Here is a 16,032-nt window from a genome sequence, read left to right on the forward strand (position 1 = left end):
ATTGATGACATAACATGTGAATTTTATAGTGCTAGGGGAGTGGTACCTTGCTATTACAAGTAACAATGCATTGATTTTGAAGTCTCTTAGAAAGTTCCAGATATTAAGATTATTTAATTTGGAAGCATATATTAATAGTAGTATCTATGATTAATTGATTATATTAATATTCGGCACAAGACAGCAGCTCGCATCAATCCCCATTCGACATTTGGCAGAATAAGGTGTCATAAATACAGGAAGACCTAAATGGGAGAGAACGGTTAAAAAGTTAAAAATAGTGTTTTCATACTAAGGATTAAGGAAGGTGCCAATTATGTATATTTATTTAATTATTAAGGGGTGAAAAGTGAATACAAATAGAATGGCCAAAGAGCAAAGGTAGATGCAATGAGCCAAGAGAACATACATATTTGGTGGCGGCAAGCATAATTGGTAGGTGAAAGTGAGAGATTGATGCCATAATTGGCTGAGTAGTGCATGTGCACATTTAATGGATGATAATCTATACTAGATACAATGCAGAGGTTGTTTAGAACGACAAAATCCGACGTGTCAATTCCTCAGCTATCTTCCACGTGTCACAGTTTCACCAATGTTATGTCTGCAAGTTCCAAAATAATCCAATTCGCAGAACCCTTTACAGATAATACTTTCCCAATTGTTCGTCCCTGGGTTTGCCTTCTATCGTTTACGGGAACCTTTTGATATGGGATTTTTGCCCGAATCTACTCCAATTGCCATACTTTTACCGTGTTCTCGGTTGTTCACGGTGTCTGAGTTTTCCTTCCTATAAATAGAATGCTTAATCTGGATTGAAAAGTCACTCATCAATTAGCTGCAAACATATTTACCTTGGTCTACTGAGACAATGAATGCTGTATTCCATGATGTGTCTGAGTTGCATTCTGGGAAGGAGAAGTGGAGAATTATGGTCAAGGTCATTCGGATGTGGTATAGCCAAGGCTTCGCCAGTTCCAAGCTTCCTCTGTCACTTGAGGTGGTTCTGATGGATTCTAAGGTATGTTCACTATTTCCTTGAAATATTGAAAACTGAGATGTTTAATGTTGCACCAGTTCTAAGTTTATTTTGCTGTATGTTATATAGGGTACCAAAATCCATGCCTCCATCAAGAAGACATTGATGTACAAGTTTGATAAGTTATTGGTGGATGGCAACGTTTACAGTCTTTCGTCGTTTGTTGTAGTCGATAGTTTTGGGGAGTACAAAACCACCCGTCACAATTACAAGATCAGCTTCATGTTTAATACTGAAGTGCGTGCTTTGGATAAGAACCCTATGGATATTTTTCCTTACTCATTTGTGTCTTTCGCTGAGATTTTGTCTCCCGCCTTTGATACAACATTTTTAGTGGGTATGAATGTACTTTGTTTTTTATAACCCAACCCAAATATTTATTTATTTATAGTCTGTTGATTATGAAGCTGGTGTATTGTGTTCAGATGTAATTGGCATACTAACTGGGGTTGGTGTTGAGAGGGAGATTGTCACAAATGGGAAGAAATCAAAAATGAATGTTTTGGAAATAGAATCTGCAGGGTAAGTATTGGATATATTTGAATTTTTTGACCAAATTCTGATGATACGGCTAATTGATTTCTATCAACTTTTGCAGTTTGAGGATTGAGTGTGCTGTGTTTGGAGTATATGTTGATGAACTCAACAATTTCCTTGGAGGCGGTGATATCAATAACCCTGTTGTAATTGTGCACTTTGCCAAAGTTAAATCATTTCAGGGGCACAACAGTTTACAAAATGTCCACGGTGCTACTAAGATTTTGTATGATCCAGATGTTCCTATGGCCGCTGTTATGAAGACAAGGTATATTTAATTGTTTAAGTACTAAATTAATGGAAGATCTTAATACCTTTTTTTTGGTCCCAGGTTTCTTGAATCCAGTGAGAGTGGTTCTTGGTCACTTAGCCAGTTGTCTGAATCTAAATCTGTTTCTGGGGAGGATGAATTTTTGGTCCCAAATTTTCGTAAGACAATCGCAGAAATGAAGGATCTGAAGAATGTATGTAGGTTGATTATGTGTTTTGGTTGTTTCCTAATTGGATTTTCTCATTTTTTTTTACTCATCTTTTGTAGGATTGTATCTGTGTTGTGTATGGTATAATTTGCCCCATGGAAGATGGTGTTGAATGGTGGTATACTGCATGTCGATGTAACAGAAAGGTGTATGCTGATGAAAAGATGTATTTTTGTGAGGGCTGCAACCGCCATGTTATCGCTGTCTATCCTAGGTTGTATGTCGATCCTTACTTTGTATTTACCATTGAAGTATTAGCGTTTTGTTTTTTATGTTCTGCTTTCAAATCTGATAGGTATCGTCTTCAGTTAGTGGTAGAAGATGCCACTGGCACTGCTAATTTTGTCCTTTTTGATAAGGAAGCATCACTGTTGGTGGGTAAATCTTGCACTGAAATGGTTGACGCAAGTGAGAAGGTTGTTGATGTTTAACTTTAGTTACTTTACCGGTTTTGAATGACAGTACATTTCATAACCAGTTACTGATAGTTTATATTTTCACGTTTTGTAGGATGATGGATCCAGCGGTTTCCCTGTTGAGTTTTCTGCTTTCTTTGGTGCTTCAGCTCTTTTCAAGATTGAGGTTAAGAATTTGCAGACCCAAAGATTTGAGAGGTCCCGATTTGAGTCATCATACCGTGTGAAACGTGTGTGTACTGATAAAGACATTATACAACAGTTTAAAAAGTTGCATTTAGAGAAAACTGTACGTATACATTAGCCTTTTGTTTGCTACTCTTATTTACCTTATTCTGGTCCTGATAATAATGCTTTCCGGATAAAGGTTGGTGCCTCTTCAAGCTGTACCATGGTTACTCCCCAGTCAACTTTGAAGCATGGGATTGTAGCAAAGGTTGGTAATTCAAGTGTCACAGTGTATGTTTAGTGTGGATTGTTTTACTGGGATAAAGGGTGTCTAAACAATGTGTGTGTCCATTCTATTGTTTCAGGATTTGCTGGATGACTTTGTTATGGTGTCGGCTGAGAGTGCTCTTGAAACTCATTTGGATACATCAACTTCTGCTGTTGATCTGGATGGAGATACTCAGAAAATCATTAATATTAAGAGGAGTGCATCTCCAGAACTTGATCAGTTGTTGTCTGACATTGGTAGCAAGAAGAAGGGTCCATGCAAGATGAAAAAGGGCAACAAGTGATGGATGTATTTAATTTTGTGAAGGGCATTTGTAGCTAAATTTTAAATTGTGTTTGTGAAGAAGCAACTTATGTTGCAGTATGTTACGTGTAGGGATTGTAGGCTTCTGTTGAATTAGGAGTTTGTGTAGCTGCAACTTGAGGTTGCATTTTAATGTTGTTGTCATGAATTAAGCTTCATCTTTCATTAAGCTGGTTGTAATATTGTAAGATACAATGAAGTTTACTAAGTTTATCAAATTTGAAGTTAGCCTATGCAAAGCTGTTTGAGGTTTCCTTTGGTTTGCCTAGCCTATATGTTTGGTGGTCTGACGATACACTGAAGGTTATTTTTTTGGGTCAAATATTAAAGTTGCTTTTGTACACAGTTATTATATGTTAACATTTATACTTTTTTTATGAAGATTATTATTTTTTTCCATGGGCTTTATACTCATATGGTATGTACATTCATAGTTAATCCCTTTAAACTGGATACGCACATTTTAAGCCCATTCGTTCATGTGATTGGAGCAATAATTTAAAGTTATTGCTTTGACCCGTCAACGTTTCTAATATTTCTTGCAAAGAGTTAACTTTAAATGGACGATACTAGAGAAATTGATATCTCAAATGTTTCATTAATAAAAAAAACCTGCAACTAGAGATTGTGAGTTGATTATTGTTGACCATTTGCTCAAATATAAAATGTTTGTAATTCAGCGATTTGGAGTAAGTACATGATTTGTTAAAAACTATAGATTTATAAAGTAGTAACCTGAATTTGCGGTGCAGAATTAATATTATTTTAAGCGGAGCCCATCTTAAGTTTTGGAAACAGTTCATATTATTAGTGTTAGCTAATAATGGGTTCGCCAGTTATATAATTTTTTAACTTACCCTATTGGGTGTATGAACCACGGGATGTTATTTATCATTTTCAGTAACTTGAATCCCTTTTTCACTAAGCCTACTTCTTGTGTCTTTGTTTTTATTATTACTAACACATCAAGTGGTACGAGACTTTGGTCTTCATTATAACTGGTTTATTACTTATTAATTTGGACTAACTTAAACAGTTACACTATTATTCCAGCTTATTTTTTGGAACAAATCAAAGGTTAATTATAAATTAAGTTTTGAAGCATGAAACGATATAATGATTGAAAAGATAAATCACGAGAGAAAATTTATCATCACAAAGTACATTATACAATGACTCTAACATTAGATATATTTTACCCCTCCCCACTACACCAGTTTTCTGCAAAATCAAAAGTTTTAAGCATGTCCCCCATTAAAACCTTTTTACGCAAAACTCAATTTTATATATACCTAAAAAGGATATTTTGGAAAACAACTTAAGATATCAATTAAGAATTAAGTATTTAAATCTACGTGGTAGTTATTAATTGTGTTAAGAACTATGTTTTAAGTCATATTAACTATTCAATGGTGTATATTAATACAACACCTTATGATCATATATTTGAGATCTTTAACAAAGCAGTGAATATTCAATTTTTATCTCATCTACAATTATTAGATATACTATATACTGCGAATCACTAAGTCATATTAACTATTCAATGGTGTATATTAATACAACACCTTATGATCATATATTTGAGATCTTTAACAAAGCAGTGAATATTCAATTTTTATCTCATCTACAATTATTAGATATTAGGGATGGCAATGGGTAAGGTCTGGGTAGGGTACTATAGTACCCATCCCCATACCCGCGTTTTAAAAAATTACCCATACCCGTTCCCATACCCGCGTGGGTAGCAACTTGAATGCCCGTCCCCGTACCCTCTGGGTACCTATTTGCCCATACCCGTGCCCATTACCCGCAATTTAGCTAACCAAAATATATTTTTCACTATTTTTGTTAATAGTAAACAAAAATACAACTACAATTTTTAATAACAAACACTAATAAAAATACAAAAGATTATTCAAATACTTAACAAATAAAATCATTCAACTAAGCATATTTTTTTAGAAGGAATAAACGAAAAAGATATAATTTTAAATTTATAATTTAGATTTATAATATAGCCCTAAAGTTGTAGGTTAATAACTTACAAATTTTAAAAATAAGTGGGAGTAAATTAGTGATGATTATGAATACCTTAAACACTCACCTATTTTTTTAAAAAAGAGTAAGTTTGAAAGCTATTGCTTAAGTTAATTTGTTATATATTACCAAATTATAATAATAATAATATGTGTGCGGGTATGGGGCGGGTTGGGTACTATAATACCCATGCCCGCACCCATACCCGCTACTTTTTGCGGGTAATTACCCATACCCAACCCCATACCCATCTAGCGGGTTTTTACCCTACCAATAGTGGGTATTTTTTGCGGGTACCCTATGGGTCGTAGACCCATTGCCATCCCTATTAGATATACTATATACTGCGAATCACTAAGTCATATTAACTATTCATGGTGTATATTAATTATTCGTGAATGGGAGCAATGGATCACAAAAGAAATAACGTGTTTGTGTGAGAGATATTAGATGGCTTCATTCCCACAATTAACTTTTAATTGCAGATGGGTGTAGTAGTAGGGTAGGTATATGGTTCCATGCCTACGACCATTAATATGGTTGGTATATCTCCCATCAGATTCTGCAATATATAACAGTGCAGAGTTTCTTGCATGATGATTACACGCAGTAGAGTATTTACAAACCTAATCGCAATGTTGTCCAAGGCCAGTTCACGCGTGATGGTGAAGTGATTCGTGTATGTGTTCTTCATTAGGTACAATGCTTAGTAATAAAGTAGTCATTAAATTAGAGAACCCTAGAATGGATGTGTAGAGACTGTATATTGAGGTAACAGCTGCTGAAGAAATATTCAATATGTGCAGGCAATTGGAGTGTTTCCTTTTTTGAGCCCCCAAAATACTAATTATCTGATTTGTCCTGCCATAGACTATCTTGAGACAGGTTCCCCGTATCTGCAGGGGATCATATATTTGGATATGGTATGCTTCTCTATGTGCCTCACCCGATATGGTCACTGTAACTATCATTAATGACTATTTATGGTAATATGAATGGTTTGGTTCCAGTTCCTTTCTAAAGACAAACTATGAGAACTGATTTCATGTGGGAAAAAATGGTTAACGTCGACTATTACTGTTATAACGAGTGGAGCATGGCATGTCTGAATTCTGATATTTTAGTCTGCCACGGATGTTTGCGAACGATTCCCCTCCTATCATGCTGTAACATTTCCTTTTAATTGAGAAGTATTTAGTATTGTGCTTTAGGTTCTAATAGATGGTAGATATGTGGTTCTCAAACATTTATCATTTAATAAAATTAGTGATACTGATGTTGAATTTAACTTTGACATATTTTATATTAAAGAAATATATTATTATTAACTATGGATGTGCTCATAGTTTGTATTGAATGTTTTTATTTTACTTATTAGAATTTGAGTTCCAATTGCTACTGTTTATTTATGACTGTAATATTAAAATTTTGCTTCTATTATTATTGTAGGTATACAAAATTATATTAAAGTCCCTTACAATGTAATATTTAGCAAAAGATATTTTACATGAGGACAAATTATTCACTTCTTTATTTTCCAAGTGTATATTTTCATTAGACATGAGAGGTATTTGAATATCACACGTACTAATTAGCTGTAGCCCCAAAGGATGTGAAGTTAATTTCCAACACTATATAAAGGACCCTTCTGTTGGCTACAAACCAACCAAGAACTTCTTCATTTTTCTCTACAAACACTTTTCCTAACAATCTGAGAAGAAATCATGGTGCATGTGGAACCAGTTGACGGTTATTATGACTCTGTGTGCATTTTTATGTACCCAGGAGAAGTATGGCTTTACTTGCATGTTGCATAAAGTTATATACCTTCAAATTAACTTTTTAAAGCGAAGTAGACATATAGTTTCGGCCAATTGGCAAGAAATTTTTTTTTGTTGGAAAATATTCATTAAATTTTAACCTGTTATACGGTTTGGGATTCCTTTAATTTTTTTCTTAATTATTTTATGTGTTGTAAATGAGTGATAGTAGTTGTATTAAAATAGATCTATTTGTCTGTATTCATCTCACCGTTTAAGATTTTCCTAGGATAAATAATTTTATTCCAACTAAATTCTATATTTGTGTATAATCTGGAATTGCCTTTGATTATTAAGGTACAAACTCATGTGGACCAAAAATTCGTGCTAACGTGGGAACACATGTTGGGTGAGAAGTTTTGCTTTGAAGACCCTTTCCACAAGGTCTTTGTTGTGCATTTCAACCGAGATACTAATAAGCCTGCTCTCCACGAAGGATGGAGCTCTATTTCTGAATTTTATGGCCTGGTGGAAAGACATTGGTGTCTTCTCAAGTTGGTTGCTCCATGTGTTTTTCACATGTCAATATTTGATGAGGAGCATAAGGAGATCCCTTACTATTTTGTTGGTCACCAAGATTTTCCCCCCGTTCCTCAACCAGAACCAGTTGTCCAAGTTATCACTTCCAATCCAGAAGTTGTGTATGGAGAAGAGGTTGATGTGGGAATGGACCAAGTAGTGCCATTTCTCGCTTCATCTCCACGAACTGTACTCTTGCCAGAGGAAATAGAACATCAAGTTGTTCCTGAGTTTGTTCCTTCAGGATCTGATGAGGAAGAACTTGTGTACCAGCGTGTTTTGAGAACGGTGTTGTCTCCATACATGTGCTACGCAAGTCAATACGTAAGTTCTTTACCATTATGTTTGTATTTATTGCATTATAATCTACCACTGACGTTTTTATTTTCCATTGATCAAGTCTCTTCCGAGAAGGGTTGGTCTATATCTTCGTCAGCATGGTCCGCAGCCGTGGATTCTTAGAGGTCCATCTGGCATAACTATCAGTGTCCACATTATCATGCGCCCGCGAGCACGCCACACAAAGCTGGGCAAAGGGTGGAGAAGATTTTGCAAGATCCATAATTTCTTACCCGGTGACCTAATTACATTGAGCTTTGCTGATGGAGACTCGAGGATCATTGATGTTGAGGTGGAGAGATAGATTTAGGACCTGTGTGTGTGAAGTATGGTTCAGGTGTTTTTTGGAAAGCTCCTGTTTGATGCTTTTTAAATGGAAAGTCATGTAGTGAAGACTTTAACAAGTTTTATGTACCTGTCATTTATGTTTTAGTTTGTATTAAGTCCTAAAATCTGTTCTTAGGATTATGTTATCCACAGTAGTTCACTTATGTTAGCTTTGGATTATGTTCCAGCTCTTAGTTTAAGTTTACTGTATTGTTTGTTGTTGTATTTTGACTTTAATTTTAAATGAAGTTTATCAATTATTTGTCCATCCGATACTTTTTTTTTCCTATTTTAGTGTGAATTTCATTTTTTCTCACAATTATGGGTAGAGCATAATAGTTGTCAAATTGTCAATGAACTTTTGGTCTAAAAATTAAGATAATCCATTTTTTAAACCTACAAAAGGACCTTTAACTAAAGTTTCAATGCATAGCACATTAAACTTATATGAACCATAGGATTCGTCGAATATAAATATTGGTTAGTTATAGAGGCGCACCCATTGTAGGGATTTTTATAGTTGTGTATAAGTTTGAAAAGATTATTAGTATCCTGGTGGGGGCCTGTATGCTAGAGGAGCACGTAATGTAGAAATATGTATTGCTGCTATATTTATGTACGGTTGATTTTGTCAGTTGCAATTTAGAAGGTTCTGTGTCCAGGAGGTCCTGTGGTCCCACAATGTCCATTTAATATCTTGAGCACCAGTAGGAAACTAAGGAAAACAAACTTGGAATCAATTATGTATCATGCTAAAGTTATCTAGATCGCAGTTTATGTGTTGCAGTCAGTTTGTGTTAAACAACAGTAGGCATTAATGGCTGCTTCCAATGGTCTTGGGAATGCTCTGTGTGAGGAATCAGTTCAAGGTATCTATTTCCATCGGAAACTATATTAGATTATTAAATTTTTCATTTGATATGTCTCTTTAACTGCAATTATTGACACTATATATATATTAGTTATTTGTGGATTTCAATTAAAGTTGAACATTTCTGCAAATGTAGCACGGAATAAGAGGAAGCAAATAATTTCTAGCAAGAAAAGAGCTCAACAGATGTCTATAAACCAAGTTTGTCAAAATGGTATGTCAGTAATCTTAGTTCATGTATCTGTAAATGAAAAAGAATGTCTGTTAAATTTAAGTTGGGAAAGATTGGTAGTCTAATTTGTTTCAGATCCGTAACACAACTCTACTCCATATATTTTGCTATTTTCTCATGGTTGTTAATTTGAAAATATTTTCCTTTCAGCTACTAAGACGAGGAAGAATACTTCAAGCTCCCCTTTGTCTGACATAACGAACAACCTGACCAATCCTGTGTTTCAACCACCTGTTGGAATTAATTCTCAGAAATCTCTCAACGACTCATTGACTACACCAAATATTTCAGGGACAAACAGCACCGTTTGTAAGTATTGTGCATACAATTTTTGTTCTTTTGGTTATTCAACATCAATACACCAAATTTATTAAAGTTGCTGTTTATATTTCAGGCTTCCCTTCGTCCCAGAATAGATCTTTTACATGTTCATTATCCACATTTCCATATGGGATGTCCAATGAAACAACTTCCAGAGGTCAGGATTCACAAGTTTTTTTTTTTATTTCCTCTCTTTTTGAAGGTAAGTGTAGTAAAAAAGTAACTTATTGAATCCCCATGTGGAAACTGCAGTGGTTCGTAGTAAAAAAATTCACAATGCTGCAGCTGCTAGGTTAAGGAGGTTAAATTATATGAAAAGTAAGTCAAAAAAATGTTTAGCTGGAAAGGAGAATATGATTTATTATAATACAACGAATGGTGTTGTCATCCAAGGTATATATAGCATTCTTGGGTACATTAGATGGTATGTCTGTTTTCAAAGATTCTTAGCTATTAATCATCTTTGTAGGTAACAATCCTCTAAATCTGGACATTACTGAAGATATTTCAAGGCTGAATCAAAACAATAAAACAAAAACATGTTTAATGAATAACATTGAAGCAAGTTCTTCGAAGAGTGGTAATGATGCCTATAATTTCCAAGTTTCTGGATCTCATTGTCGCCAGTTGTTGGTGGAGTTTAATGCTGAAAGTCACTCTTCACAGTCTTTGTTAGATCTTTATGATGGTGCTGAGTTGATAGGTAAAGAAATTATAATGTGTAATGCTAATTCATGTGAATTTGAATAATAGTATTTAACTTGCAGTGTTTTGTTGCCTTTGAAATAGATGAAATAGATTTGGGGGATGCATCTTATAGGTGCCGCATTTGCCACGCGAATTTTTGGTATGAAGAAAGGGTTAGTAAAAGTAAGCGTTCCACAAATCCTGAATTTTCGGTTTGTTGTATGAAAGGAAAGGTTGTTCTACCATTGCTGTCCAAACCTCCATTGCTTTTATATAATTTGATTCATGGAAGAGATTATCGATCCAAACATTTCATAGATAACATTAGGGCATATAACAGTATGTTCGCATTTACTTCTATTGGTGGGAAGGTTGAATCAGCTGTGAACAATGGTGGAGGTCCTCCACAATTTGTATTGAGTGGCCAAAATTATCATAGAATTGGTACACTCCTCCCTCAACTAGGAGATGTTCCCAAATTTGCTCAGCTTTACATATATGATACACACAATGAGAATAAGAATCGAATGAAGCCGTTCATGTAAGTCTTATCGTAATAACATATTTTTTATATTAAAAATTACTCTTTTTTGGTCACATTGGAATGATATTTTGCTTTTACTTGCAGGGCTTCTAACAATCCAGATCCATTGGATATTTCTTTAGTGGATGAATTGAAGGGAATGATTGATGAGAATAACGTGCTAGCTAAGTCATTTCGTAAGGTACGAGATTATGTAATGTCAAATGAATCATCATCATTTGCCTTGCGTCTATTTCGGAAAAGAGGTAAAGACCCTCGAACATATAATTTGCCTACATCTGATGAGATTGCAGCCCTAATTGTAGGGGATCTTGAAAATGTTGAAGTTGGTAGGGATATTATAGTTAAAAAAAATGGTGTCCTAACAAGGATCCATGAAACTCATACCTGCTTTATTCCATTACAATATCCATTGATATTTCCTTTTGGTGAAGATGGTTGGCAAGAAGATATTCCGTTAAGTGGTGTGTCGGCATCTCTTAGTTCTCGATTGAAACCTCGGGTCACATTACGAGAATTTATAACCTTTAGGATTCAAGAAAGGGATCTTGAGCATGGGAATGTTGTCTTTTGTAGAAGGCTTTTCCAACAGTTTTTGGTAGATTGTTATACCATGATAGAATCTCAGAGGCTATCATATGTCCGCAACAATCAAAAAATAATTAGAGCTGATTTCCTTAATGGGTTGGAAGAAGCAATGTGTAGAGGAGAAACAGACCCAGGTCAATTAGGAATGCGTATTGTATTGCCGTCCTCATTTGTTGGTGGACGTCGCTATATGTTTGATTGTTGTCAAGACGCAATGGCTATTTGTAAGCGTTATGGTTATCCTGATCTCTTCATAACTGTTACATGCAATTCTGCATGGAAAGAAATTGATAGATTTGTTCGTCAGAGGAATTTAAGGCCAGATGAAAGGCCAGATATATGTTGTCGAATCTTCAAGATGAAGCTGGACCATTTAATTGGAACTTTGAAGAGTGGCATTATATTTGGTCCTTTAGATGCAGGTATTATAAAATGTTAATTATTAAAGCATGATATGATATGGTTCAATACAAAACTTTCTTAGATTACTAACATATTTTATTTGTAGGTATGTACACAATTGAGTTTCAAAAAAGAGGGTTGCCACATGCACATATTCTCCTATGGCTTTCGAAGAACAACAAGTTAGTAACAACCTCTGATATTGATAAATTCATTTCAGCAGAAATTCCTGATCCTATTCTACATCCTAGATTGAACAAGGTTGTGTCTACTTATATGTTACATGGTCCATGTGGCTCTGGTTTTTCAAAATCTCCTTGCATGTCAAATGGGAAATGTACCAAGTTCTTCCCAAAGAATTTTCAGGAAACTACTATAATTGATGATGATGGTTATCCTGTGTACAGAAGGAGAGATACTGGAGTGTATGTTGAGAAGAAAGGTCTTCGAATGGACAATAGTTATGTTGTTCCTTATAACCCTCAACTACTTATGTTATATAATGGTCATATCAACGTGGAATATTGCAACAAATCTAATGCAATCAAGTATCTCTTCAAGTATGTTAGTAAAGGTCCTGATCGTGTTAATATTGAAATAATCAATCAGAGAGAAGATGGGGCAGAACTTGAGGTAAAAGATGAAATTAAACAATATTATGATTGTAGATATCTTACCCCATGTGAGGCTGTTTGGAGGACTTTCAAATATTATATTCATGTGAAGTGGCCAGCTGTCAAGAAAGTTACTTTCCACCTTGAGGAGAAACAAAGTATTTGCTTCAAAGATAGTGATAATTTGGAGTATATTGTTAAAAAAGCATCTGAAAAAGACACAATGTTCTTAGCTTTGATGAAAGCTAATGGTTTATATGAAGAGGGAAAATCACTAACTTATGCTGAATTTCCTTCATATTTTGTTTTTGATGAGGAATCTCATTCATGGCATCCAAGGAAGCAAGGATATTCTATTGGAAGACTCCAATATATCCCTCACGGGATTGGGGAGCTTTATTATTTGAGGATCCTCCTAACTCGGCAGAAAGGATGTACTTCATGGGAAAGCATTCGTACTATTGAAGATGTTGTGTATCCTTCTTTTCATGATGCATGTTATGCACTAGGATTGTTAGCAGATGATCGAGAATTTATAGATGCTATTGTTGAAGCAAATGAGTTAGCTTCAGGTTAGTACGTTATTTTTTCCTATACTTAATCGAAAAAAGAGCTTTTTAATTATATACTTTAACATTTAGTTATAAAGGAATGCTATACGTGTTTTTTGTATCAGTTACACCATTTTTTGTGTAGAAATGGATAAAATGGTTATAGTATTAATTAATTCAAATTATATTTATAGGCATACAGCTTCGAAGATTCTTTGTGATGTTGCTCACAACAAACACTATGAGCAAACCCGAATTTGTGTGGGAAAAATCATGGCGGATTTTGTCAGATGGAATTTTGTATGAAAGGCGAAAAAAGCTAGGCATACCGGGTGATTATCCTGTCACACCTGTACTTGAATTTATTATAATTTTTTAGTATACTAATTTTTTTTTTATTTTCAGATCTGCACATAAGTGACGCAGATTTACGAAATCTTTGCTTGGTAGAATTGGACAAATTACTTCACTTGAACGGACGGTCTCTAAAAGACTATTCTTGCCTACCTTTTCCAGATCTATTTGAGGAGTGCCAGTATGAGAACAAATTCGTTGCTGATGAATTGAATTATAATAAAGTTGAAATGGCCAGTTTGCACGAATCACTCATAGATTCATTGACTGAAGAACAACATCAAATATACAATGTTATAATGAAAGCAGTCATGGATAAAACTGGAGGACTATTTTTTCTATATGGCTCTGGTGGTACCGGCAAAACATATTTGTGGAATACCTTATCTGCTGGTATAAGGTCAAAAGGGTTGATTGTTTTGAATGTTGCTTCAAGTGGAATTGCTTCTTTACTTCTCCCTGGTGGAAGGACAGCTCATTCCAGGTTTTCTATTCCTATTTCTATTAAAGATACCTCAACTTGCAATGTTTCGTTAGGTTCTTTAAAAGCTGAGCTATTAAAGAAAACTAATTTGATCATTTGGGATGAAGCTCCAATGTTGAATAAATTTTGTTTTGAAGCATTGGATAGGACTTTAAATGACATAATGAAGTCCAATTCAACTTTACCCAATGATATGCCATTTGGTGGTAAAGTTGTTGTTCTTGGTGGAGATTTCAGACAAATATTACCAGTTATTCAGAAAGGTAGTCGTTATGATATAGTAGATGCCTCTATCAATTCTTCTTATCTTTGGAAACAATGTCGTGTTCTTCTATTGACAAAGAATATGAGGCTACTTAAATCTGAAGTTTCTGCAGAATCCAATGACATTAAAATTTTTTCTGAATGGCTCTTGGAACTTGGTGATGGAAAGTTAAATAGATCTGGAGATGGGGAATCTACCATTGAGATTCCCGATGATCTTTTGATTCTTGATTATGAAAATCCATTACAAAGGTTGATTGATTTCGCCTATCCTGATATATTGCACAACTTAGAAATTAAAAACTACAATTTTTTTGAAGAAAGAGCTATTTTGGCACCAACCTTAGAAAGCGTAGAAGCAGTTAACAATCAACTTCTTTCCAAAATTCCTGGGGCTATGAAAGATTATTATAGTTGTGATAGTACTTGCAAGTCAGATGAAGACACTGAGATTGAAGCTGAATGGTTTACCAGTGAATTTTTGAATAACATCAAATGTTCTGGCATACCGAATCATAAATTGAGTTTGAAAGTGGGTGTGCCTGTTATGTTGTTGCGTAACATTGACCAAGCTGGAGGACTTTGCAATGGCACTCGAATGATTGTAAAGGCATTGGGGAAAAATGTTATTGTTGCTAATGTAGTTAGTGGAAAACAACTTGGGAAGGATGTTTTAATATCTAGAATGGATTTAGTTCCAACTGACTCTGGTTTGCCTTTCAAGTTTGTAAGGAGACAATTTCCTATTTCTTTATGTTTTGCAATGACTATTAACAAAAGTCAAGGTCAGACTCTTTCGCATGTGGGATTGTATTTGCCTAAACCAGTATTCACTCATGGGCAGTTATATGTTGCATTATCGAGGGTGAAATCAAGAAAAGGATTAAAAATCTTGATTTTGGATGAAGATGGTTCCATTTCAAAGGTTACTAGAAATATAGTATACAAAGAGGTGTTTGACAATATATGACCAATGCGAAATCAAAAATCTGTAAGTATTTATATATTAGTACTGATCAAGTGATCAAATTTACATATTAATGTTTCCATATATTTGTTTCCATTTCTCATACATGTTTATTATTGTGATTGTGATTGCAGGTTTAAAGTGTGAAGTGCAGGAGAATAATAATTTTATTCTGCTTATTTCATAATTTATGTATAATGGACATGTTATTTATAGACACTATTTTATCACTGAAATTACTAATGTATTTTACTCACAATGGTTTGTTCACATTTTTTAGCGCACACCTATTTACTACGACTCTCACAGTTATAAGTATAACACTACTACAGGTTTAATCTAACAGTTCACACTGTATGCAAATTTATGCACTTACTTATGTATGTGATCATAATGATTAATTATTATAAATGATCTTTGTAATATGTAAATTTGGTATAGTCAAGTTGTATGTTCCAGATGTTGTTATAAATTCCTTTGTTTATAATACAGCAATACAAATTTAACACAACTGTTTCTTAACAATTTGTAGTCAAAATATTACAACTAAATGTACTCTTTCGATATGTATACATGGACAGCGTGAATTCTGGAAACACAGGACACCATCTTATTATATATGATTTTCATAATTAAAATATTTGAAAGGATTATTACTCTCAGGAGGTTCCCGTTTTGTTCCTGTCTGGCTCTAACAGTTGACAAATATAGCATTTGGAAATGTGAGAAGTAAAGCTTTATTGGGGCAGACAAGTTTATTATATCATGTATCTGACAACACGCCCCACATATTACCATCAAGGTAAAAGCAGAACAGTTCGTATGGATACAAACGAGCCAAGTCCTTAATAACTTATAGGTGAGCTTTAGTCTGTGC

The 16,032-nt window shown here is 34.4% G+C and overlaps 2 protein-coding genes across 2 annotated transcripts; both read left to right on the forward strand.

The window, feature by feature from the left end:
• The first annotated feature begins 871 nt into the window (after positions 1–871).
• On the forward strand, positions 872–2,503 carry LOC130713448 (uncharacterized). The gene is made up of 6 exons (XM_057563213.1): positions 872–1,021; positions 1,109–1,376; positions 1,465–1,561; positions 1,638–1,844; positions 1,908–2,040; positions 2,115–2,503. The coding sequence occupies exons 1-6, from the start codon at positions 872–874 to the stop codon at positions 2,484–2,486; spliced, it is 1,227 nt and encodes a 408-aa protein (XP_057419196.1). The 3' UTR covers positions 2,487–2,503.
• Positions 2,504–9,093: 6,590 nt separating this feature from the next.
• Positions 9,094–15,469, forward strand: LOC130713450 (uncharacterized). The gene is made up of 13 exons (XM_057563215.1): positions 9,094–9,145; positions 9,284–9,361; positions 9,530–9,688; positions 9,774–9,857; positions 9,953–10,018; positions 10,170–10,403; positions 10,490–10,560; positions 10,759–10,928; positions 11,016–11,941; positions 12,028–13,107; positions 13,281–13,418; positions 13,492–15,179; positions 15,290–15,469. Exons 1-12 carry the CDS (start codon positions 9,094–9,096, stop codon positions 15,156–15,158), a joined length of 4,725 nt encoding a protein of 1,574 aa, XP_057419198.1. The 3' UTR covers positions 15,159–15,179; positions 15,290–15,469.
• The last annotated feature ends 563 nt before the right edge of the window (positions 15,470–16,032 follow it).

This window comes from Lotus japonicus, chromosome 4 (genome assembly GCF_012489685.1).
Source record: "Lotus japonicus ecotype B-129 chromosome 4, LjGifu_v1.2".
NCBI lineage: Eukaryota > Viridiplantae > Streptophyta > Magnoliopsida > Fabales > Fabaceae > Lotus > Lotus japonicus.

Coding starts and splice junctions, on each gene's coding strand:
- LOC130713448 (XM_057563213.1), top strand. CDS start 872: ATGAATGCTGTATTCCATGATGTGTCTGAGTTGCATTCTGGGAAGGAG. Junction 1,377..1,464: donor TGATACAACATTTTTAGTGG/GTATGAATGTAC, acceptor TATTGTGTTCAG/ATGTAATTGGCATACTAACT. Junction 1,845..1,907: donor GCCGCTGTTATGAAGACAAG/GTATATTTAATT, acceptor TTTTGGTCCCAG/GTTTCTTGAATCCAGTGAGA.
- LOC130713450 (XM_057563215.1), top strand. CDS start 9,094: ATGGCTGCTTCCAATGGTCTTGGGAATGCTCTGTGTGAGGAATCAGTT. Junction 10,929..11,015: donor AATCGAATGAAGCCGTTCAT/GTAAGTCTTATC, acceptor TTTTACTTGCAG/GGCTTCTAACAATCCAGATC. Junction 13,419..13,491: donor AAAAAAGCTAGGCATACCGG/GTGATTATCCTG, acceptor TTTTATTTTCAG/ATCTGCACATAAGTGACGCA.